The following is a 26784-nucleotide window of genomic DNA, read 5'->3' as shown; positions in this document are numbered from 1 at the left end:
CAACACTTTTCAGACACCACATTATGAATTATGCAGCTTGCCACAAACATCTGGATGATAAAGTTGAACTCTGTCTCCCTCAAAAAAAAAAAGTTGAACTCTGTCATTGACTGACTCTAATAGATAAATTTAATTAATATGCATCTATATTTTTATATTGTCGAACAATCATAGTCGTTAGATATTATAAATATTTGATTTTAATGAATATCTACGTCAAAATTTATACAAATGAATATTTGCGATTAATAAAAGCATAAAAGAATGTATATTATTGGATCAAAATTAATCTTCATAGTAGACTTTGCCTTCAGATAGCAACTGGCATAGTTTATTTTTTATTTTTTTGGTACAGAACTGTAATAATTTCTACTCGGGGAGTTTCTATTCATTTAGTCTATTCTTATTTTTAATCAATTAACTAGTTGTTTTGTCAACAAAAAAAAATCAATTAACTAGTTGTGTCAAACAGCAATATTTGTATAGTTGCGTGATGATATGTTACAAATATTAATTTTAAAAATTAATGCACATTTTTTTGTATACTTTGTCGCGTCACAGTCCTTTCACTCTCAGTGTCATTAGAGTTGGACGTAGTTGATGAGCGGAGCCCTTGTTGAACTTCTCTAGTTGTCTTCTCATCTTCAAATTCCTAAAAAAATTTGTATTCCTTTTTGTGAGCTCCAAAGTTCCATTGACCTTCTTCATCGAAGACCACTTCTCGGCTAACTACAATTTTGTTGTTTGGATTATATAGCTTGTAGCCCTTTGAGATTTGAGCATAACCGACAAATATGACCTTCCCACTCTTATCGTCAAGTTTTGCTTTTCTCTTGTATAGGATATGAACATGGGGTGCACTTTCATTTACTTTTAAGTGTGAGATACCAAATTTTCTTCCGCTCCACGCTTCTTAGAGTTTAGAGACGGACGTTATTTACGTTGTCTTCACCTTCGTTAGAGGTCTTATGCCTCCTTATTTAGCCTCCATTGTGCTTGAGTTAAGGAATTCTCATCTTGTGACTCTTTATAGTCTTTTCCATCAACCTCGCAAACATCACGTGTTCCTAAAGAGTCTTCATTTTGATACACTAATTATCATAGGTACTCGCTTTTAGAAATAGAAATTGAAAGGATGCCGCTTAATTGTGCGTCATAACTATGAAATAATTTTTTTTTATAAAAACCTAAGCTCTGATGCCACTTTGTTGAAAAAGGAGTGTTATAGTGAGCTTTTGGGAGGAATTGAAGAGGAGAGAATATTTGAGAGAATGACAATTTATATTTGGTCAAAGAATGTTTTGATTTCTTACTTGCTTGCTTTACAAATGACAAGATCTCACCTATTTATAGGCTCCAAGAGAGTGTTCTACATACATTAGGAAATAACTCCACACTTCAAGAGAGTTATACACACTTCTATCTACTTACATTTAATGCCAAGTCTCTCCTTTACTTCTAGAACTTTCTTTGGACTATAAACTCAAACTAAAATGGACCTAACACTTAAATTAGTTTTTAGTGAAGCATAATTCTTGTATTCACATGGGGTGAGTAAAGTTTCTCAAGCCCTTGCTTTAGGACCTCGGCTCATCTTACTCAGCCTCCTGTGTAGCCTACTAATTTTATGGTTTCACCTTCACTGTGACGTCCAACAAATTTGCACACGATCTTATCATTCGTTCACTCTGAGACTTCGCCTAGCTTTAGGCCTCAACTTGCCTTACCCTACAACTTATGATGCTCATGCAGAAGAATTGATCGACCATACTTTATCAAAGTGAAATATATGCTTCCGCACGCGGAACACATGGATGCAGTAGAGGTATGCAGCCAATGTGACTGCCAGAAAGGATAATAAACTCAACTTCCAGAACTCCTGAACAGATATAGATAACAGGATCAGATTCAATTATTCAAAGATAAAGCCAGTTTTTTATAACAAAAGACATAAAAATCAAGTAGTTTTCATAAGTTATCCTGGAGAGCTTATTGACTTTTCATAAGTTGTTTAAGATCTTCCAAATAGTCTCGCAAGTGCTTATACCGGTAGATAAGCTCAAATAAGCAAATCCAAATATGCCCTTGGTAAAGGTTTAATGTATGACGGGGTATTCTGACGTGTACTTCACCAAGTCTGAAAAGGTTTGGCTGTTGTGGTAAAGTTTGTTTGGATAGGATAAAGGAAGTATATGTGCTAATACATGGAATGAATATTTAGTCAAAGACATTAAGATGCTTTTATTTTATATCTGATTTCATGTAAGTAAGATTAGAGAATTCTCCTGCAAATGATGAAAACTCAAAAGATAAAGTCAATAATAAGAAGCCTAGAGGAAGACTTATCATTATTGAACCCCTAATTTTCTAACTCATTCACTGTTGTATGCATGTAAGCAGCAAGAACAAAGAAATGATACATATTTGGACTGGACAAGAATAGCTTTAGTTTTTAAACTCACCTTTGGATCAGATATTATGATTCCCATAACATAGGCTGATAGTTCCATAAAGGACTGAAGTGAATTCTGGACACCTCCAACAATCAAACGATCCGACTCAGGAACAAGGTTCTGTACAAGAAAATTGAAATAAAAACAATCAGGCCAAGATGATAATGAACAAAGGAACTTTGATTCATCACGAAAATTTAAATCTTGATTTCACATTTGAAACAATATGGAAAAATATGAGCCATTATTTCTTGCCTGCATTTGTTGAAGTACAGATAAGTCAAACATCCACAGTCCAAGCCGAGATATTGCGACGCTTCCCATCAATATATATGACGATAAAATACCATTTTGGATCCATAATGCAGCTAAACAAGGGAGGAGGCAAGTCCACTGCATCCAAATCATACATAAACATTTATATATTTTTGCATAATTATTCACAATGAAAATAAGTTGAATAATTGACTAGAACACATTAACAAAATTTTAAATTACGATCATGTTTAAGTCGCAGAGACATCTAAAACTTCGATGTTGCGATCCAGACCGCCATCGCGGACCTTTTTTTTTATTAAAAAAAATCGCTTTAAAATTATTTGTGAGTTTGTACCTGAGACCAAATAGACCAGAGTCCGGTTCTAATAGCTGATATCTGATATTGTAGAACAGGATATAAAACTGTTGCAGTTATTCCGATTACAGCGCTTATTCCTCGCGCTATTCCAATAATATATGCAGGTATACCTTCCCATTCTAAAGTTGCAGTCATCAATGTTCCAAAGCTGCAGCAAGTAATTGGAATTTTATCAGTGATGCTTCATTCCTAACTTACATCAAGGAAATTTAATGCATGTTTCTGAAGTTGTGTTTGGAACAAGAGTTGATGACTATAAAGTATCATCAACAGACATTATTAACTCAGACTATTATAACAAAAGATAAAATAAATTTCAATTGTTTTCATATAACTTATAGGCTGTTTTCCTAAGCAATCTTTGATAGCTAATGGAAATAAGCTGAAAACAGTTCATGAACACGTCATAAGTTGTTTTTATTCGCTCTCACAAATAAGTCAATTCAAAACAGACTCTAGATTATTCATAAGCTTTCACCTGAGTACAGTGAAAAATAGCAAAGCCAGAGCTAGTCCAGGAAGAACAACTTCTTGCTGCAAATAAACTCTCCAAGCATCCACATAAGAGATTTTTGAAATCCACTCAGAAAATTTTGTCCTGCTTTTTCCATCTAGCAATTCTGTGCTATCACCGTCGGTAACATTAAGCAAATTATCTCCCTTAGAAGTTGAAGTATTCCTTTCTAGATCACTTTGTGATGAAAGCCTTTGTGTTCTCTTTTGACTACTTTGATACAAAGCTGGAATTCCATTATACACAGATGTAAAAAGCCAATACTCCACCCAAACAGAAGCACTATTCCAAAGTGCTAATGTTATAGCAGATGCTTTAAGAGATACAAAGCTTATTATAAAGCCAGTTATAACAGGTGCAAGTAGCTTGCATGTTAGATCGATGCGTCTCATAACTGAATTCATCTTTGTCAATGTCATCAGTTCTGGTGGTTGGCCTTCGGATATAACTAACAACCTGCGCGATGAAAACATACTTTTCATGCAATGTTTATCCTATACTTTAACCAGAAATTTCACATAATACAGTTTCCTTTAAGATTTATACTACGAAATATTGGTGCGATTTACATTACTTAAAATGTGATCATTTTCGCGTTGTGTATATTAAATGACCTCGTGAAACATCAACAGAGTCATTATATACTCTCAAACGCAAATAGGTTGGTGCGTAAATGGACACCAAAGGAGTTCAAAGGATGTCCAGAGTTCAAACCTTTGAAACTAACGTAACCACTAACTTACAGATTCTAGCTAATATCTAACTGACTTGTAAATGTTGAGAGATTGTAAAGACAACCATTATGTTGAAACATGAAGACTAAATATTTAGCATCAATATCTAATTCAAGCAATAGGTAATTCACTATAGTTAATCAATTTTTTTCCTTCTAGCTACTGATATTAATCAATTTTCATTGAAGATTTGAAAATGTTACCATTCTCTTTCTATCAAGATAGTACCAGCAAGAGTTGAAAGTACTCCAATGCCACCACAGATATTGATTACCACCACAAGTACTATGAAAACTGTGAAATTTGTAAACTTCAAAGATGAGTAGACAAGTAAGGTAACTACAGTGGCACCAGCAAGAACAAAAGACAGATTTTGTGTCACCAACCACAATTGCAAAACCTGCCAATAAAAAAATGAAGACATTGTTTACTACAATAAAGTTCAACTTTATAGCAGAAACTAACAAGGAATTATTAAAAAAATTGAAACAACTAAAGACACAATATAACTAAATTTTTTATCTTTATATTTTGTCCATATCTCACTGTTCAGAATGAAAATGACAATAATCTAAAGTTTAGATTCTAAACATGTGTGGTGATCAACATAAAAGTAGGATAAAAAGTGCATTAGGAATGATCTCAAGTATCCTTTTAGCTTCAAGGATGTATCAATCAGACACAATGGATTTCAGATATTCATTCTCTCTATTTGAGGAACTTTCTATTCCCTTACATTACACAAGTGAAAGATCATTTGTCCAGGGTTTTCAAAAGAGCTAGACCGCAATTTAGGTCACAACATAAAAAAAATTATGTCTCCCCAACCATAACGCGACTGTGAGTGACATTTGACTAAGATTCTCAACAATATCAAGGAACTAGATATAACTGCAACCGCGATTTAAAACCTCGATTAGTTCAAATAATATTATATCTATACTATCCTATAATATTTTAGAAAATTAACTTTGTGTTGTTCCCAATTAATAATGATTAAATTATAGTGCTAGAGTATTTGCATAAAAAGAAGAGATAACTATATAGTATTTGGGGTCACACCTTCACATAAGTCAACTTATCAACCCATGTTCCAATTATGGGACCAAACAATGCAATAGAAGCAGATTCAACTGCACCATATATTGCTGCATAGAGCAGTGAGTCTGGCCAAATACTGATCATATATAAACCAACAGAGAATTCCCACATCCTGCAACAAACAAAAAAAAATACAAAAATAATTTTAAAAATCTCAAGCCAAAACAAATAGTAAAGAGCAAACTTAGTTCTCACAATTTACTCGCAGCACAATTTAGTCACAACACAAGATAATACACAAACTATTCTCTGATATTTACATACTAGGAGAAATTAGTCCCCTTGAGTCGGGGATTACTAATTTGTCACTTGTATAAAAATGTCATAGACTAATTTGAGTATTATTTTTTTTTGGGACTAAATTGGATTTTGAGCTACCAAATTGTGTGTTCACCCTTTATTAAATTGACACTACATTATTTTGTTGGGTCATCGAAACACAGACACAAATAAGGACATCCGGCATGACACAAACATGTAAACACCGATAATAATTTGAAAAAATGGCAAAATTTAATCTAATTATACGCGTTGGTGTTGTGTCAGCGTCGAATACCGAGCTACGCGACACCGAGACATGCTTAATTCGAGGAGTGTGAAGGAGTGTTTGTACTTCACAGTAACAAATAAACAAACATAAGATAATAGTTTATATTCGTTCCACTGACAAATTTCTGATTTCACACGACAAAAACAACAATTTCATTTCAATTCACACTTTTTGATACAAGGTATTGATAAAAAATATAAAAAAGGGAAAAGGTTGAAATAATGTGGCAGTGAAATCAAAAGAAAAGAGAAACGAACCTGGAACCCCATCTAGATAAAAAGTGGCCAATGTATAAATAAGTGATGAGAGAAGAAGATGAAGAATGAAATTTTGGTTCTTGAGATAGCACACTCTTTCTCAAAACTTCTTTTTCGTCCATTTATCATGAACAACAAGAGTGTATCTTTTCCCTCACTAGTTTTGACTATTTAGAATCACAACACAATGGTGTTATCATAAGTTCATAATAATGAAGCACACGAAACATGCAATTTGTGTCGTTAATAATGACTACGTGTAAATATTTTGATGACTTCAATATAACACTACTCTCTCTCAGTTGCACAGATACTTCTGATTGAAAACATGTCTAGTGTCTGACATGTGTCATGTTTGACACCAACGCATGTGATTACACTGAATTTAGTTACTTTTTTAAAAAAATTATCCGTGTCGACATGTTGTATCTAGTGTCTGTGCTTCTAGATTCTTCCTACGTGATGTTTGATGCTTTAAGACTTTCTATAAGAGAACTAAAGTTTTGAGACAAAAGAGGATCGAAGTTAAGGAATTGAGGGAATAATATAAAATTGGTGATTGAAAGTGACAGTTACTCAAAGCTATTAAAAAAAGGTTTAGGTAACTAATTGCTGGAATATTAGATTTGATGTGCATTCGTAGCCACGTAACAATTGAATAATGCCAACAACAAATGTTTCAGTGTTGACAATCATTTTCTACGATGATGGTACTAGCATTTTTCATGCTCCAAACGTTATAAATCAATTATTCAGCTTTCCACAACCACAAAGAGCTTTGGATGATAATTTGACCCTAAAAATATATATTGGATGATAAAGTTGAATACCGCTAATATTTATAAAAATTTACTCAAAATAAGTATAACCAATTTTAAATTAGTTTGTTATAAATTAAAAGAGCAATTTTTCTATTCACAAACTTAGATATTTATTAAACCTCTAAAGAAAACTTAGATATTTGTTATTAGAGATTTATATTAATACATATTTTTTTAAAAAGATATCATTTGAAATTTATTTTATGAAAAGCTACTTTTTTTTAAAAGGATTTATAAAAAGTTACTTGAAATAGCCTCACATTTCACGTATTTTTTGAAATTTATCATCCAAAAAAAGTTGTAGCGTTTGAACCTTCTCTCTGGTCACTTTGTTTACTATGCCACTTGGTTAAAGAAACACTTCCAAGCTTATATATCACTAATGTTGTTTTCCAAGCTAAAAATGGTTTGAGTTTAACCAAAGATAAAACAGTGTTTGAATGGCCTACGGCCACCCATAACAGCATCCTTGCAACCATCAATTGCTTTTATTATTTTGTTGTTTTACTTAACATGTTGAATTTTTTAAATAGGTATTAGGTGTTGATTGAGTGCATGTAAACCTCTAGTGGATTTGTGACCATGCATAAAACCGTTTCTCTAAGTGACTGTGAAAGAAAAATTGTCTCAAATTATAAATCACTTTACAATATCAATGAATTTTAATGTGTGCATCTATATATTTAGATGTGTGCATCTATGGGGCACAAATTGAAGCGCAACATTTGATGTTTTTTTTTTCTTTTCAGATTGAATACTTCTGAACAATGTTATGGAGTCGCCTCCTTTTCAAGAAGTGTGATCCACTGCAAACGCAGTTGTTGGTTGTATCGCACAATAAACATTGCCTATAAACATCATGAATTAATCTCCCAAGCTGTATACGAAAGAATGCTAGTTGCCTCCCATGAAATAGAAGAAATGAGAAGGAATATAAACTGTACAGTGTTCAAGTAAACAAGAATATACCACACTAAATTAACAGCCAGGACTGATTATAAAAAAATAACTTGTCATTGTGTTTAATCTAATATGTAATGCATGCACCGGCAGAAATAGGCATTTGTCATCTTTATGCCCTTTTATTTACCACTGCCAAGTTTCCAATGTCTTGCTCATACATGACAAGAGTACCCATAAATAATGTGTATAAATGAACAAAGGTAATGCTAGAAACTGTACACTAATGATTTTGCTACATTGGACACAGATGAACTACAATATGTGAGGCAACTATCACGAAACACTAAAGTACATAATTTCAAAACTGGATATTCATGACAGATACAAATATACATTTGCTTATATGAGTGGTATACATGGGGGTATTTGTTGATGGATTGAATCTGGACAGGTACAGTGCTTGCACACTGCGCTTTATCTGCCTTATCTGTCTCACGCGAAGTGAATTCACCTCTGAGAACGGACCTGCATTGATGCTAATTTGTATGCTAGGACCAGTGTTTATGCTTAAATATGTGAAGAAAGAGAGCCAAGAGGGGGATCTCTTTGGAGTCATATAACAACTAGAATGACTTCATGGAGATTTCCCGATTCAAAGACAAAACCAGAATATCAAAATATTCACCAGTTGAGAACACTATCCAGAATAAACTCAAGAATCACTCCAACTATCCTCATCATCTTCATCACTTCCAGCCAAAGCCTATTTCAATAATCAAGGTTAGTTGACTCAGAAGAAAAAGGATATGGCAATCAAGAGTAGTGATAAAAATAAAGTAAACACAGAAAGGAGAGACCTGGCGAATTGAATTAGCTTTCTCCAAGATGGCAGCAAGCTTCATATTTGTTTTTGGACCTTGAATCCTAGGTCGTGTAGCCACAGCAGGCTTCAAGTTGAAAGACTGAGGGAGCCAAAAAGTAATTTTGAATACAAGATTCCTTTGAAAACAATAAGGGAAAAATAAGTATAAAGAAACAAGTTGCAAGTTCAAACCTTTGTTCGTATCTGTTCTAACCATGAATCTCTTTCATCTACCTTTGGTTCTATTTGAGGCATAACCCGCTCAGTAGCCCTCTTAAGCTGCAGTGGTTCAAAGGCAAGGTATTATGCAAGAATTGATACATCAAAAAGTGATTCTGAGTCATATAAGAACTAGAAACTGACTTACCATGCTTTTGTCGTGAGCAGCAACAGCATCAATTAGAGGATTCCGAGGACGAGGAATCTTATGCTTTGACTTTACATTTATCCTTTCACTCTCAAACTCTGATGTTTGAGCAGATGGATCCAAGGATGACATTCCCACCTCAAAGGGCTGGAGTGTCTGATTGAGCTCCACACTTTCCATGTTTGGTGGCAACATGAGCGAAATACCCAATTGTCTCTGTTCCCCTTCTACATTACTTAAAGAATGATTAGGTGTTTTGACTTCAGAACTAGTCTCAGTCAGTAACTGACTTGGAGAAAGAGTTATTTTTTCTTGTGGAGAGATGGAATCATGTTCAGAAACAGAAGATTCAGCAGATAGTATAGGAGGGCATGGGTTAGAACTTTGTACCATTTCTTCCTCAGAAGTGACAATGTCACTGTGTGGAGGTTTGTCAATAGATATAACATTACTCATAGACTGTGGAAGTGTTGTATCATCTGAACTAGTCTCTGTCATTACTTGACTAGGAGATTGAGTCAAATTTTCTATAGGAGTGACGGAATCCTGTCCAGAATTAGCACATTCGGCAGGTGGTATTGGAAGGAATGGACTTGAATTATGTACCATTTCTCCCTCAGAAGCAATAACGTGACTGTCTGGAGGCCCGTCCCTAGACACTACATTATGTATAGGCTGCTCAGGTGTTTTATCATCTGCACTAGTCTCTGTCTTTGATTGAGTTGGATGTTGAAATGGTTCCACTTGTGGAGGTGTGGAATCATCTCCAGAGAGAGTAAATGCAGCAGGTAGTATTGGTGCATATGGGTTTGAAGTCTGTACCATTTCTCCCTCAGAAGCAACAATGTAACCATGTGGTGGATGCATGCTCGTAGCTACCATGGGCAGCGTTAGGAAGGGGTTCTGAATTTGGTTTCTGTCCATCACGAGGTAATTATACTGACCATTTGCTTCATTAACCATGAGAGGAAACTGAAAAGGTAAAGCAATTGGATGCCCAGAAACACCCACGGCAGAAGAATGTCGGAGCATATCACTTTCCAATGGCATGACAGGTGAAAATGGATTCTGATAAAATAAAGTCTCTCCATCAGAAGCCGGCAAACCAAATTGAGACTTCTTATCAGGCATGATTGGCTGCATTGATTGGACTGAAGCTTGATGCACTTCTAAATCATCTCTATGCGAATCTATGGAAGCATGTTGAACTTTGCCCGTTCTCCATTGCATCGGAGGTAGGGGGGGCATAGGTGGCATCTCATCAAGTTTGTTTTCAGTTTCCATGGGAGAGAGGTCGGGGAGAAGAGACTTCAATGGATCCATGGCATACTGTGTAGAGTTGATCTCCAAGCCAGATGACCGTGGTGAAGAATGAACTGATGATGATTCATCTGCAGGGATTTCTGAAACAGATTCAGAAGGAGCATGAGTGCCTTCTTGCTTCAATTCATATATCTGCTGAGATTGAGATTTCTCAGAGGCAAAGTTTTCCTCGTATTTGAGCGGAAACTCTCCATCCTTTTCACCAAGTTGGAATTGCAAATGGGGCTCTAAATAAGTTTCAGACTCAAACTGGTTATAAGGTGGTGATGAAAAACTATTTCTGTCATTCTGTAAAAGATCATTCCGGCCATAACTGGTAGATTCTGACTGCCGAGTGTCAAACCCAGAAAATTCAGGCACCATTTTCGCATCATCTATAAAGCCAGTCTGTTGGATTTTCGCCCTAGGAGATGACTTTTCAATGTTATTTTCCAAATCTGGAAGATCACAGGGCACCGATTTGTTAAGGTTCATTTGTACATCTGCAGAAACAATTTCGGGATGAACCACGGCCTTCTTTCCCTCTAGCACGGTCGAAGATTCTCTAGCAACTGCCTTATAGACTTCCGTCTCTATCTCATTTGGATTTGCAAAAGCAGAAAGAGATTCTTCTGATTTTGTAAGATTACTCACTGGAGGATGTATGATATCAGATGATGCTGTATCTGATAATGGTACCGATTGATTGTTGCTCATCTCAGTATTTGAGTCCATGAAAATTTGAGTCAATTCCACTTCATTGGATTCCATCTGATAAGAATCTGAAGGAGCCGGGACCAGTTCTTGCTGATTTGAAAGGCTCCTTGACGGAGAACAAATCATACCTGAAGCTGGACAAGCATTGATACCCGCATCATTTTCAGCGCTATCAACAGAAGGAACAGGTTGACCTTTTGACTCAACAACTTCACTGATATCACCATTTATCTTCATACGATTACGAGGAGAAGATGGATTTTTAAAATGACCATCACCTTCATCTTGATCACCACTGCTTCTGGATCCATTTATTTCATCACCATGCACCACATTGAGACCTGAATTCAAGTCTGGTTCTTCGATGGATGGACAAAGGGAATCTTTTGGTGAACCATTAGAAACTTGTAACAAATCATGAGAATGAATATGTGGATCATCATCAACCAAGTTGTCCAATGAAATTTTATCAGAAGAATCCACTGGGCAAGTATCATCTTTTATTAGGGAGGGAGAAGAAGGTTTGGAAGCAACAAATTCAACGAAACCTGCTCTGTCTGTATCATAGTCAGAAATGGTTTCGCCGGACTGAGTCGCTGCAGGTAGCATCGCTGGTTTGGTAGGTTCAAAATCAGCACACGACAACTTTCCTGAAGTCAACAGATCCGAATATGTTTTCCCAGAGTCAGAAGTCTCTTCTTCATGAACACGTACATCATCATGCATGACAAACTTCCTACTATCTGTATTTTGAAACTCAGCAATTTTGGGAAGCTGGTTGGATGGCGTACCTTCAATTTCCGGTTCGTAATATTTAGAAGTTGTAAATAAAATGGGTTCTGATTGTATATTTTCAACAACAGTGCTCAATGAATCAGAATGAGAGAAGTAAGATTTATCTTTCTTGAAAGAACTATTTACATCTGACGTAGAGGAGTTTCTGGTAGATTGAGAATCTGAAAAGTGAGTTCGCAGTTCCACGTGCTCATCTTCATCTCCTCTGAATGAGCTATTATTGTCTGATGTCGAAGAGGTCCCAGTTGAGTGAGAATCTGATAACCGAGCTTTCACTTCAATATTTTTCTCATTTCTCTCTTGTTTGAATGGGCTGTTGTCGTCAGATGTTGAGGAGTCTGCAAATGAGTGAGAATCTGAAAACCGAGCTTGTAATCGACGTTCTTTATTGGCATCTGTTACCTTTTGATTTTTCAAGACGCTTTTTTTAGGTTTATACTCATCATCGGTTTCCAATTCTGACTCCATGGTAGTTAAAGCATCCATGTAGTTGTCAACCTCACTAGTCACATCATCAGAATGATACCTATTTAAGCTGTTTTCAAATTTCTTTTGTTCCTTGATTGCCAGTTCTGTTTCATCAGACACCTTGACATCATTAAAAGACACTTCATCTGTTACACCCGCTGAGATTTGTTCTTTCACCATCACAAGATCTCCATTTGTCTCACCAACCCCTTCTGGAAATTGGTTTATATCAAATTCCTGCTCATTAGGGGATGAACAGGTGCTTTCATTTCTTCCAGTCGACTTTTTCAAAGGACTAAAGCTACTGATTTCAAGAATTTTAATCCCTGCCTCACCAGCATCATCTGATGTCGGTTTCACAGGAAGTGGAAAGATTGAAGTTTCGCAAATCATTTTATAATCAGGTGAGGGAGTTTCTAGAAATTTCTCCATGTAACTTTTCCCAGAATTTCCTTCAACGGAAGGTCCATTCAATTGTCTTTTCTTTAGCTTAACTAGGCGCGCAGGATTACTATAACCATTCTCAATACGTTCCTCAAGAAGCAGCTGATGTAATCTGCAATGGTGTAAATAAAATTGAAACATCAGTCAACAATTTAAAGGACCTAACTAGTTGAATATCAATGCACCACAACAAAATGATTGGAGCTTACTTTGAATGTGTTGATACAGCATTTGGAGCTTCACCGTCCCTTATCCGTGCTCCTTTCTTCTGCTGGAAATAAAAAACATAATTATATAATCAAACTTGCAAAAATATATAATTTTACATCGCATAGAATTGTTTACAGAAGAGATTACGGGGGTATTGCATCCCTGGAATGAACAAGAAAAAGCAGCACCAAACACTTGTCTGCTTGTAGCACGTATGGTCATAATATGTATGTATTAGATGCGCTGTAATATATCATTCGATTTCTATTATAATTTTCAAATTTTTAGCAAGATCCCAGCCAATAACACACAACATAAAGCTCATTAGGATCACACATTTACAACAGGTCTCCAGTAGGAAACTATATCAATAAATGGTAGTATAGAAAATTTTGTACCTTGACTTTACGAATTCTTTTTTCCCTGAGGACTTGTACTGTGGCTTTAACAGATGAAGCTGACTCCGCTTTAAAGAATGATGGATCAGTATAACGCTTCAGACATGCCCCAGCCCCAGCCACATCAAACCTTTAAAGATGGCAAAAGCAAAAAAGAAAATTTTCAAACATCTATTACAGAATAATCATTTTCTATTTATGTTGAAGTCATATAAATCTGATGAATCAGGCCAACATACTTATCTAGAAGGAACAGTCTAGGGGGGCCACGGCATTCTTCATATGAATCCATTATTAATCGAGGTAAGTTTCCACTAGAAACGAGATTTTGTTCAGACTGAATATTGCGATGCCAATGAATCCCTGCATTGCATTAAGAAAGAATGTTTAAACTAGAAAAGTCACCATTACACCTAACGGCTACAACTTAAACCAAAATTACACTATTCAAATCATGATGGTAAACACCAATAACATACAGCATAAATCTGCATGAGTAATCTAACCTCCATTAGTAAAAAATGACGAATGATGAGTTTGAGAGAAAAAGGCCTTTTCAAGTGAAGGAACTTCAGCCTCAAGCTGTTTAACACGAGCTGTAAGACTGTGGCCTCTTGCAGCAGTAGCCATTACTTCTTCATGTAAATCATGGAAGATCTCGGCAGCAAACCTAACCAAAATGAGAAGATAAATGCAGGGAACTTTATAAATCGTCTAAAACTAAGAAAAAGATTAAGAAAAAGAAAAGTAGGAAAGAAGAGAATCAGAGAAAAATAGTTATTACAATGTCCAAAGAATGGTTTTTCCATCTATATAATCATATCTATACTGACCCTCGTAAATACTCTAACCATCCCCCTCACCCTGGAATTCCAAGTATCCAGTTACCACTAAAATACATCATTGGTCCCTACTCACCTAGATTAAACTTCAAATACTGAAACTTCTTGGTACCTAGCAGTACTTAACAGCACCTAATGACGATAAAAGTTTCTAATTTAAAAAGACAAAACTCAGGGACAGGTGAAAATTGTTGGCTCTAAAAATGTAAGGAAAGAACTTCAGGGGAACTCTGCCAATTAGAACTAACCTCTTGGTAACAAACTAAATGATACAGAATGCCACAAATATCACAACTCCGGCAAGATACATGCATTTTTCGGCTCAGAATTACTTGAACTGAATTCATTAGATTAAGCCATAAAGGGCTAGCTCAGCTGATTGTCGTGGATATTGTGCATATAGATCGTAAGATTAATACTTAATAGCCTCAATACACATTCCAATACATTAACTACACTGACCAAGTAGTGTAATTAATATTATCCAATTATAAAATGGTCCACTGAATTGCATCATCTCCTTATTTATTTCAGCAAGTACTCAAAAACATTAAACAAAAATCACAATTTTCCAACAGTTTACTTTTAAGTTTGATGAAAGTATTGCCTAAACCAGTGTTATCAATCAATAATTGTCAAAAATAGCAGTTTGTTCAAATTTCACTAGGTAACAATGCTATATCATTGCTATAGCCGTAATTCGACAATATTTTGTATTATTTGACAGAGTTTGTTACTAAGCAATCTGTTCAAATTCCACTAGACTATATCGCAATTATAGCCGCTATTTAGCAACACTGGCCTAACCCTATCAGGAACCTTGTTATCTCATCATTTAAAGTCAAGTCAATGACCAGTCAATCAAATCCAGACTAATACAATCTGTGCACTACGTGATTTGTTCAAATTCCACTTCACTATAATGCCATTATAAGTTATAACTGCTATTTAACAACACTAACCTAAACCTATCAGGAACTTTGTTATCTCAAAATTTAAAGTCAAGTCAACCATCAGTTAACCAAATCCAAACCAATCCAATCTATGCACTTAAACCACTCATTTTCTTCATTTAATTTGGTTTTTTTCCCTTCAAAACAAACAAAATTCAAAATTTAACAAAAAGCAACAAAAATAGAAACAAAATTAATTTTTTTAATGGAAACAAAATTCAAATAATCAAACATTAATTACAAATTAACAATCATCCACCAAATTCACCATCTTTATATTCCTCCAATTCATAATCCAACCAAACAGTTACTAAATCCAGCAACAGAAAAAACCAAATTAAACTCACTCTATCAAATACCTCAAAAATTCTACTATCCTTTTCCAAATTCATCACTAATTCAACTATAAAAAATCAGATTAAGCGCAAAATTGCTCAAAAAAACTTTAAATCAGAATCACGAAATTAAAGAACAAGAGATAAAGAAAACTAACTCAGCAAGGTCACCGAGCTGACGAAGAAGTCCAACAAGACCAGCCATGGCAACAGCTTCAAGAAGAGCTTCAGGATCATCTTTATCAGCAGCACGATACAGTTCAGGATCCGCTAAACTGTACTCGTTTCGTATAAGATACTTCGATATCGGCATTTTTCTTCTCCAAGAACGAATTCAGCAATTCAGAAACCCTAGAATTTGGGATTCGATCTTGTTTCTTCTTCCGGTGACTTTTGCTCCACCGTGTTCCACCATGGAAGAGAGAGAAAGAAAATGTATAATAATAAATGTACAGAGAGAGAGAAAGAGAAAGTGTGTTATTTATTATTATTTTTTAAAATTAATTATTAGTACTATTATAGTATTTATTATTTTAGAAATGAAATAAATGAATATACGGTGGTGGTCGGTGTGTGCGGGAGAGTCACATTATGACAGACGTGAAGAGAGTGACGGATGCGGGGCACGGATTCAAGTAACTGTGGAAACTGAAAAGTCTATTTTGTCCTAGATCTTTGTATGTTTTTGTATGTTTGACGTATTTGGGTTACATAAAATTGGTAATTTCGGTGACATTGAACAACCACAATATCACAAATTCTTTCTCTCGCAAGGATTGTGACATTGTGAATGGTCAATGTCGCCCAAATGCTACATGTATGTTTGATATCACGATGATCTGTATGTCAAATTCACGATTTATTTGTCGTGATTTTGACGAGTTTATATCTTCTCCATTTACTACAATAAATGACAATATCCATTACTATGGTTTTGATGTATAAATGTCCAATTAATGTCATATATTTTAGACACATGTGCATTTACATCAAAACTATAATACTCCCTTCGTTTCAAAATGAGTGTCGTTTTAGTCAATTGCACACAGATTAAGGAATGTAATAATGTTGTCCAAAGATATAATACTTTTACTAAAATAGTCTCGTTAGCTATTGGTGCATTTGTCATCATTATAAATTAAAGTACAAAATGATACTTTGAAAGTTGTGTGGATAATAATAATTAAGGGTACTGTTGGAAAAAAGTAATTAATAGTACATTGAAAAGTGAGAATGACATTCATTTTGAAACAAATTATTTTTGCTAAAGTGACACTTATTTTGAAACGGATGGAGTAATAGATATGAAAATGCTAACTTGTGCCTAAGGGCACAAGATAAGAATCTAAAAGTGAAATTAAAAAATAAATGTTGCATTGAAAAGATAAATTTTTAAGATTATGAATGCACAATTTCAAAGATCAAATTTCTATATTTAATTTCTTATTTTGTGCCCTTAGGGCATAAGATAAGAAATTAAATACAATTTGGTAATGGGGTTAAGATCCTCTAAATTTGGTAAAAGAAATGAAGTTTACAATTTGGAAAGAGATAAATACAAAAAATATATAATAGGTCTTACCACTAAATAGATCTCACCATAATTAATTATTTTATACTTTTAAAAAAAATTATGTATGCGTGTTTATGTCTTCAAATAAAAGAAATAAAAGAGAAATATAAGATTGACCTGACAGATCTTACAAATAAACAATGAGGAGTGCGAATGCAAAATCTTTGAATTTAAGATTTTATCTTTTTTATCATTTGCTATATGCAAAATAATTTTTTTTTAGTAGTTTTAGTCCGCCACAAGGAAAAAAAACATTTTGGTAATTTTTCAGAAGTTCACATTCGAAGCAAAGGTAATGTTTTGTTCTAGCACATGTTAACGATCATAAAAAAAAAAATGTTTGAAAATGGTTATATTTGATAGTGCTCAAAGATTCAAGTCATTCAAATTCAAAGTAACTACCATATCAAAAACGTGGAAGAGAAATTTGGGATTATCAAAGATCAAAATTCGAATACAACTATATGGGTCATACATGTAAACTTAAGTTAGTAGTTAGTTTTCTCCTTCATTTTTTTATTTTTTATTTTGTTTAAAATAATTAGTTTGGGTGGATTCTAGGGTGAGGGATCAATTAAGTCCCTCACCGGTGGAGCATCTAAAACATACCGTTAGATTTGATTAGTGGTCAAGATTTGTTTAAAAAAAATTGAGAACATGTGTAAGCTCCTGCACAATATCTTGTCCACCTCTCTTCCCAACCACATCAAAATCCTCCTCGAACCTTCGTCAAAATCCTACTACTCTACGTTTTCAACAACTTGAAGATTCTAGATCCTCTATGTGTTATCATAGTGAGAAGCGTATCATTTTTCTGGAGCCATCTCTCTTGCATAAACATTTTTCATCTATTTAATGATGCTGCATTTGAATAATACCTATTGATCTAAGTTTTGTTCTTCTTTTCTTCCTTATTTTATTTTGTTATCGTCAATGGCATACTTTCATGCTAAATCAATCGCTAAACAGTTAAAAAAAGTGTGTTCATTGTTTGCTAACTCAAAGTTGTTCTCCGTTACTCAAAGGTGCTAAATCAACCCTTTAAACAATTAAAAAAGGGTATTAATTGTCTGGAGCCATTGTTTGCTAAATCAAACTCTAATTCTTGGTATATTAATCTCCATTAGATTAGGGTTGGAATCCCTCACAATCAAGGATTAGGGTTTTTATTAGACTCTTTTGGTTGAATTAATTGTTTAGATTATTGAAGATTTAGTTAAACTGGTTTAGTATTTGGGTAAAGAAAAAATGATTCTGAGAAGTTTTATCATCATGATAAAAAAGTAAGAAGGGGAGGAAGAGGCAAGAGGGAGAAAGAAAGAGAGAAGGGTTGCAATATAGTGTGTATGGTGTATGATAAGATCCATCAATCTAATGGATCTTATTTGTTGTTTACGTGGTTCACCAGTGAGGGACTTATTAGAGCCCTCACCCTAGAATTCACCATTAGTTTGTGTTGTGAAAGTGCCTCAAAATTGAAGAAATTGGAATTCTGGTAGCAGAAAATCGGTGGCCGATTTTCAGAGCACGGTGGCCGATTTTGGACTCTGTTTTTTTTGTCTGTTGGTTCTGTAAAAATCGGTGGCCGATTTTGACAGCAGAAAATTAAACAGAAACGTATTTTCAGACCTAGATTTGTTCTAGTTTTATTGAGGATTCTTTTACTATAAATATATGCATTGTATCAGTGTAAACCTTGAGAGATAGAGGGGGCTGAAACAAGGGTTTAGAAAGGCAACAACAAAACTAGGGTTTGTATAGAGTTTGTCTCTTTGGAACAAACATTAGGTTTTGAGGGTTGATTCACCTTGGGAAACACTATTAGGATTGAGTCTCTTGGTTACGGGAAGAGGCTGGGATTTGGGTACAATTAGGCGGGAGACTTATTCTTGTAACCCATTGATATCTCTTTTGTAACGTTACTCATCATATAGTGGAACGGAGGGCTGCTCTCTCCCCCAGACTAGGTCAATTTGGACCGAACTAGGTCAACAAATTCTTTGTGTTCTCTCTTCCTTTTCTCTCGCTGTTGTTTTCTACTTTTGGCTTGTGATTATAATTGTTCCATACACTTTGATTTTGGTTGCTTAATTATCCCTTGCTCCACACATCAAGTTGTTATTGGTGTGAGTTTTTCATCGAATTCGCAACAATTGGCGCCCACCGTGGGGCAAAGGGTCAAAGGATAATCAAGTACCATGGGTTTGAAGTGGGATATTGAGAAGTTTACCGGAGATAACGATTTTGGGTTATGGAAGGTAAAGATGTGTTTTATCTTGGTTTTTCGGGTGTCAAACATTGATTACGTTTGAACCTTTTAAACCGGTGATATCTTATTTTTTCTTGGGAAGGGAAAAAGTAAGCAAAACCCTTGAGAATCGAGGTCCGGGAGTTGTTTTCGCTACGGGAAGGTGTTAGGCACCCATAACGACTATAGTAACCTATAGGAACCGTCTTTAATTTCTACGCGCGCGCTTTATTTTTAAATGCTATTTGAAAGTGTTTATTTAAACCTAAGAGTTACTAAATGAAGAATTGGAGGGAGAAGAATGTTTTTGGATTTTTATTTTAGTTGAATTGAAGGAATTTTGTTCCTTGCCTACGTACCCGTTTAAGGGATCAAATCCACCGTAGTTCTCTCTCAAAAAATGTTTTTGGTTTTTTGTTGGTTGATTTTAAGTTTGAAAATGGAGTTTGAAGAATAGAAAGAGGCCTCAAGGGCATGAGATTAGGAAATTGTGAGGTTGGATTAGTGAATTGCAAAAGAAGTCAAAGTTTGATTATTTTCATTGAAATTTGATTAAGAAAATGGAAAAGAAAATACAATGGGATATTGGATCCCAAGGTTTATTGTAAAAAGATTTGAGTGAAGTTTGTTCACGTTTGTTTGGAAAATTGGTTTTTTTCTAAGTATAAGTCCTAGGCATTCATCTAAACATACAATCCTAAACATGCATATTCTATCTAGATAGTGATGTGTGTGCATGTGTCGGTGCTCGTGTCGGTGTACATCATTAGAGTCCATTGTCCGTTACATCATGCCCTAGATACATTCTATGGCCTCTTTGCCAAGAAAATTAAAGTGCATAAAGGAAAAATATTACAAGACTCCTAAGTGTTTACATTCTAACTTTGGTACAAATTAAGTTGCAAGAAAGAAATAGAGATGAATATGGGATGAAATGGAGATGCTTATGAAATGATGAAACATGAAATGGAAAGAGTTAGTAGCACATGACAATATCAAAGAAGTGAAGTAAGAGAGATACTAGGGTATAAAAGATAGAAAATAAGTGCAAACATGGCTAGAATTTGTTCATAAAATGCAAGAACCAAGTGACCTATAATTCTCACATTCCAATTACATTTTAGAGGTTTAGAAACAAGTCTTGGAATGGGAATTAAGGCTACAAAATTTACTTGACATTTTAAAACAAATTTGGAGCATATTTACACTATTTAACTACTTAATGACTTGTACGCTAAGTAACTTACCAAAATTCACAATTATGCAACAAAATTAAGCACAAACAGTAGCTAAACCCTATGAAACCAAGTAGTATAGGTCACCAATATTCATCAAGCAATTTGGATTGAAATCAAGCAAAGTTTCACTTATTTTTAGCACAAAATATGACAAAAAATAGCAAGAAAAATAACACCTCACTTTTAACCAACTCTCACATGTGAAAATTATTACAAAATACTACAAAAATATCAAGAAATCTATATGAATTTTTTTGGAATTTTTTAAAGGCTTTAGGCTCAAGAACTTCACAATTTTGACAAGAAATGGTAAACATCTTACAAGAAAATACTACTTATTTTTGATCAAGATTTAGCACATAATAACATGACAAAAATATCAAGAAAATAATCCAGAACACCTAGGAATTTGTTTAGAATTTTTGCATAAAAAAAATGACATGAGGGAGGTGTAAAAAGCAAAGAACCAGTAGAACATGCAAGAAACAGGGGGTGTGTATAGCAAGATTCACGCAGGTAGGTGATTGGGCCCAGGGATTGCAAGGAATGGGTCGGTTTGGGCATGGAGCGGGTTGAACCATGGGTTGAACCGGTTCGCTGGCCTATATAAGGCCTTGAACCGGTTCTGGTTCATTTCCCCTCTCCACTTCTCTCTCTAAGCCGCTGCCTAGTGAGAGAAGCTCTCACTTCTCTCTTCATGATCTTCATCTTCTACCTCTGGTTTTTTCTGGAAAAATGACGAACACTGATGAAGTTTCCGGCGACAGTTAGACTTCCGGTGACGGAACCACCGTGCCGGAACTTCATACTTGCATATTTTGAAAACTTTTTACACTAACGTGTTCGTCCTTCTTCCCTGAGTTCAAAAATCCAATCTATTTTCCCTAAACCTCCCTAGATCTGCGTAGATCTACGTCCAAATGCTACGGTTCTTAGGGTTTTCAAGTTTTTGATCTTCTTTGAAATCTAACCCTAAACTGGCCTATTTCTCATGCTGATAACAGATTTGGGCTCGTTTTTGCAAAATAAACGGTGGACCTTCGCGGATTTATGTGTTAGGGTTGTGATTTCAAATTTTTTCGAATCTTTTTCACTCTTCTTCAAACGAACAAGTCTCAGGACTTGTTATTCTGCTTGATTCACCGTTTATTTTGTTCACGGACCTTCGATGAAGATTTGAAACAGAACGAGAAGGTTTTTGAGGTTTACCTGGATTTTTGGAGGTTCGAACGATGATCCTGGGAAAAGCTTTCGATTCTTCTTCTTCTCTTCTCACACTTGCTTCTTGTGATCGGCTTCGGCTTGAATTGCAAGAAGTTGAAGTGTATGATTCGATGATGATGATTTCCGCTAGGAATCTCTGAGAACGAACACAAATCAAACCGAATTTGATAAGAGTTTTACTGATTGAAACGATGATCTTCGATCTTCTGAAAATTTCTTTTGATTTTATGTGTTTTATGATGAATTCTGATGGAGGATTGAGTTTGTTAGGATGGTTTATGGTTCTGTTGTGGTGGTTTTTGGATTCTGTTACGGTGGTGGTATTCTGTTACGGTGGCTAGGGTTTGGAAGAGAGAGAGAGAGAGAATTTGTTAGACTTTTTGTGATGATGTGTCACTGAGTGATTGATGAAATCTGACACTTGTGATGAGTTGGCTTGCATTTATAGGCTGCCATGTGTGCCACTGGACCAATAGAAACTTGACACCTGGATTTGGACTAAAAACTTCGGCCCTGGACTAATTCTGGACTTTGGGCCTTTTTGCAATTTTGAGACTTTTGAGGGCTGACCTGCAAAAAATGTTAAGGACTAATCTGCAAATAAAACTTAAGAAAAGTAAAATTTCGAAATAGACAAAAACAAAAAACTTGAAATTAGAAAAAGGACTTGAATGCAATTTTGGAAGTTTTGAGGACTTAAAAGAACTAAAATAAAATTGGACTAAAATTGGTAATTTGACTAAACGTAAAGTGAAACGATTAAAATTGACAAAACGGACTAAAACGAACCAATGGCCTAAATGAGGTACTTTAAAGTACCTCTCTGCCGAAATTTCGTGTGAAATGACCAAAATGCCCCTGGGGCTGAAACTGACCTAAACGACTCAAATGCAACTTTAACATGGATTTTTAGCAGAGAAATGAAACACAGACTTATACAAGCAAAATTAAAAGACTCAGAGACAATTTTCAGGATTTAAACAGTGACTTGACACTTGAAATGACCAAAATGCCCCCTAGGGGCAAAACTGACTCAAAATGACTTCAAATGCAAATTTTGGAATGGATTTTGACATAGAATAAAACAAAGACTTATTCAACCTATTTGAAAGGACTCAAACAACATTTTGAAAGACTGAGAGGAAATTGACATGGGAAATGACTAAAATACCCTTGCATGTAAATTTTGCAAATAACATTGAAATAAAATGCAGAGAAAGATGCAATCGATCAAAGACAGCTCAAATGACTTATAATGCAAGAAAAGAAAAATTGACTAGTATTTTTAGGTCCAAAATTAGGGTATAACAGCTGCCCCTATTTAAGTTTCTTTGTCCGGAGAGTCAAAAGACGAAGTCTTAGGGTTGACGGGACGAAGATACTTAAATATTAACATTTGCACTGCTTTTGGACATAAAAATACGCTTTCAGAGTTTCAAAGATATGAATGTTATGCAATACTTTAATTATGAATGCAAGACAAACAACTGGAGTCTATGGAACCTGTCATGTTACTGGGGATTCAGATAGACACTGGCAGGGTAGACAAACCAGGGATAGAAAGTAAGGTACAAGCTGTTCTTTGGGTCGAACTGGTCACTTGACCAAGGAATACAAAACAAGAGATAGGTGCAAGCTGTTCTTGGGATTGAACTTGGCACTTGACCGGAAACGTAGACATATAGGCAGATACAAGTGGTTCTTTGGATCGAACTTGACACTTGGTTGAAGATACAAACAGATAGGCAGACACAAACTGTTCTTTGGATTGAACTGGCTGTTTGGCCGGAGACATAGACAAAAGGGTTGATACAAGCTGTTTCTTTGGATCGAACTTGCTTGTTGGATTATCACCACATCATGTGGGAGAGTGCAGACTGTTCTCTTAGATCGAACTCGTTGTTTGACCGATAACAAAGCATAAGCTGGGTACAAACTGTTCTTCAGATTGAACTTGTCGTCTGACTGATAACAAAGCATGAGCTGGGTACAAACTGTTCTATCGAACTTGCCATTTGTTCGGAAGCATAGGTATATAAGCAGGTACAAGTGGTCCTTTTTTGGATCGAACCTGGCACTTGACCAGTAACAAGATACAAATTGAAAGTCTGGTTTAACACGATACCAATTGAGGGTAAATTGTCATTGACCTGACCTGAAAATAGACATGACCGTTTTTGTTGGCCCAACAGTAGATTGACATTGGTTTGAATTGAATTGAAAGTTGAAATTGACATTTGACATTGACATTGACATTGACATTGGATATTGACATTGACTTGGAAATTTGAAATTGACATTGACATTGACATTGGCATTGGATATTAACATTGACATTGGATATTTGACATTGACATTGGATATTTGACATTGACATTGAAATTGGAATTGAAATTGGAGATTGACATTGGAGGTTGTCATTGAAATTGGAATTGATATTGGATATTGGAAAGTTGCAATTGACATTGAGATTGGATTGAAATTGGAAATTGGAATTGGATTGAAATTGGAAATTGACATTGGGATTGGATTGAAATTGGAATTTGACATTGAAATTGACATTGGAATTGGAAATTGGCATTGGAATTGGAATTGGAGATTGGAAATTGCTTCGAATTTGACAGTTGAAATTGAATTGAATCTGACATTTGGAATTGGAATTGAAATTGAAATTGAACTTGATAGTTGACAGTTGGATATGTAACATGTATGCATGGTATAGCAAGATTATTGGATGTATGAGCACATAAAATGCATGATTATGCATGTATGAATGCTTGAAATGCATGATTGGCTTGTAATTGGACAGAGAAGTTTCACAAAGGCAGATGAGTCATTGGAAGATTGGGCACGTAGTGGCTCGTGCTGCAACATATTCACAGGGGAAAAACCTCTTTGGAGAGACCGTCGTTGAGAGACGTATCAAAACCATGGCTGAGGGCCAAAACACTTGTAAAGGAGGGACCCTTGGAAAGTCCTTGGATACAGGTCGCCGCTGCTAGGCGTGTCAGTGCTGGGTAAACATTGGATGTTCGCATCTGTGGTCAATGCTTTTCAATTTTTCATTCCTTCATTTTTCATTTTCAAACCCCACTCTTGCCTGAACCGCCCTTTCGGGTTTTCGATTCACCGGGGAATAACTTCTTTTTATTGCCCCCATTTTTGCCTGAATTGCCTTCATAGGTTGTCAATCAGCGGGGTGCTCATTTTTGCCTAAGCCGCCCTTTCGGGTTTTCGACTTAGCGAGCTTTTCATTTGTATTTTTTCATTTTCATTCTGTTTCTTCATTCTTGCCATTGACCACAGATCATCCTGGGGAGTAACCTGCTTGTAACATGTATTGAAATAGACATTGACATTCATTCATTCATGCATGTTTCATTGAAATGTACCCTGTTGCTCAGGTTTGCTTTCAAAATAGACAGGAAAAGATTTTTCAAGTTTCAAAGATGTTTGTTTCAGACATTTGACATTATCAAATAGAAAGAGAATATTTTGTACATAGCATTGAAAATAGGAAGATGAATAGAGTTTCAAACAATAGAAAGGCTCAAATTGATGTAGAAGAGTGAGAGTTCGCCAAAGGCATGACTTCACAGATTTACAAAGCTTGGAAAATGGTAATTTTATTGGTTGGTGATACATTGAACATGATGACCGCTATATTTCATAGAAATTTTGAATCCACAAGTACAGAAGCTTCTGATGAAGACGATCATTGACAGTTGCAGATGCCCCAAGGGGTGATGGTGATTTGCCAGATATAGTTACTTGTCTTTTATCAACCTCATTTTTGCATGAACCGCCCTTTCGGGTTTTCGGCTCATCGAGGCGCTCATTCTTGCCTGAGTTGCGCACAATCTCAGCGAGCTTTTTCATATTCATTTTTTGTCCCTAACTTTTGCCTGGATCGCCCTCTCGGGTTTTCGATCCACCGGGAAGCGCATTTTTGCCTAGGCCGCCCTTTCGGGTTTTCGACCTACCACGCTGTTCTTTTCTTTCTAGACAAAGTATTTCTTGACTATATCGGCATTAACAGGATTTGGGAGTTCAACACCATCCATGTGTGTAAGAATCAAAGCACCACCAGAGAAAACCTTCTTGACAACATAAGGACCTTCCTAGTTAGGTGTCCACTTGCCCCTTGGGTCGGGTTGCTGACTTATTCTTCTTTTCAATACAAGTTCGCCTTCCTTGAATTCTCGAGGTCGGACTTTCTTGTCAAAAGCATTCTTCATTCGCACTTGATACAACTGTCCATGAGTCATGACATCCATACGTTTCTCTTCAATCAGATTTAACTGGTCATACCGACTTTGACACCATTCAGCCTCAGTTAACTTTGCTTCCACGATCACTCGAAGAGATGGAATCTCCACTTCCAGAGGGAGAACTGCTTCCATACCATATACCAGAGAGAAGGGAGTTGCCCCGGTTGAACTGCGCACTGTAGTACGGTAACCATGCAAGGCAAATGGCAGCATTTCATGCCAATCTTTGTAGGTAGTGACCATCTTCTGAACAATCTTCTTGATGTTCTTGTTAGCGGTCTCAACTGCACCATTCATCTGAGGTCTATAAGGAGAAGAGTTATGATGTTCAATTTTGAATTCTTCACATAAAGCTTGCATCATGCTATTGTTCAGATTGGAACCATTGTCAGTGATGATTTTATTGGGAACACCATATCGACAGATGATATTATTCTTGATAAACTTGACAACCACTTGCTTGGTCACATTTGCATAGGAAGCAGCTTCAACCCACTTGGTGAAATAGTCAATTGCCACTAGAATGAAACGATGTCCATTGGAAGCTTTTGGTTCATTTCTTCCGAT

General features: G+C 35.6%; 2 protein-coding genes across 4 annotated transcripts; both read right to left on the bottom strand.

Annotated features, from left to right (window-relative positions):
* Positions 1 to 1262: 1262 nt before the first annotated feature.
* LOC146926187 (solute carrier family 40 member 2-like) lies at positions 1263 to 6621 on the bottom strand. Of its 2 annotated transcripts, XM_085758562.1 has the most exons (8): positions 6247 to 6621; positions 5401 to 5551; positions 4542 to 4738; positions 3569 to 4060; positions 3067 to 3238; positions 2709 to 2846; positions 2463 to 2573; positions 1263 to 1879 (listed from the first exon to the last, which is right to left on the bottom strand). In XM_085758562.1, the coding sequence occupies exons 1-8, from the start codon at positions 6366 to 6368 to the stop codon at positions 1745 to 1747; spliced, it is 1518 nt and encodes a 505-aa protein (XP_085614688.1). In that variant the 5' UTR covers positions 6369 to 6621; the 3' UTR covers positions 1263 to 1744. The 2 variants fall into 2 exon arrangements, with proteins under 2 accessions (XP_085614688.1, XP_085614689.1); XM_085758563.1 differs by lacking the exon at positions 5401 to 5551 and having other exon boundaries at positions 6247 to 6541.
* Positions 6622 to 8059: 1438 nt separating this feature from the next.
* LOC146926186 (protein SCAR2-like) lies at positions 8060 to 16116 on the bottom strand. 2 transcript variants are annotated; one of them, XM_085758560.1, is made up of 9 exons: positions 15822 to 16116; positions 14040 to 14203; positions 13773 to 13896; positions 13534 to 13663; positions 13135 to 13196; positions 9200 to 13037; positions 9025 to 9111; positions 8828 to 8932; positions 8060 to 8733 (listed from the first exon to the last, which is right to left on the bottom strand). In XM_085758560.1, the coding sequence occupies exons 1-9, from the start codon at positions 15974 to 15976 to the stop codon at positions 8683 to 8685; spliced, it is 4716 nt and encodes a 1571-aa protein (XP_085614686.1). In that variant the 5' UTR covers positions 15977 to 16116; the 3' UTR covers positions 8060 to 8682. The 2 variants fall into 2 exon arrangements, with proteins under 2 accessions (XP_085614686.1, XP_085614687.1); XM_085758561.1 differs by having other exon boundaries at positions 13135 to 13193.
* Positions 16117 to 26784: the final 10668 nt, after the last annotated feature.

This window comes from Medicago sativa, chromosome 4, assembly GCF_051527215.1.
Source record: "Medicago sativa cultivar Bolivia chromosome 4, Bolivia_mono, whole genome shotgun sequence".
NCBI lineage: Eukaryota > Viridiplantae > Streptophyta > Magnoliopsida > Fabales > Fabaceae > Medicago > Medicago sativa.
This window is presented reverse-complemented; position numbering and strand designations above follow the sequence as displayed.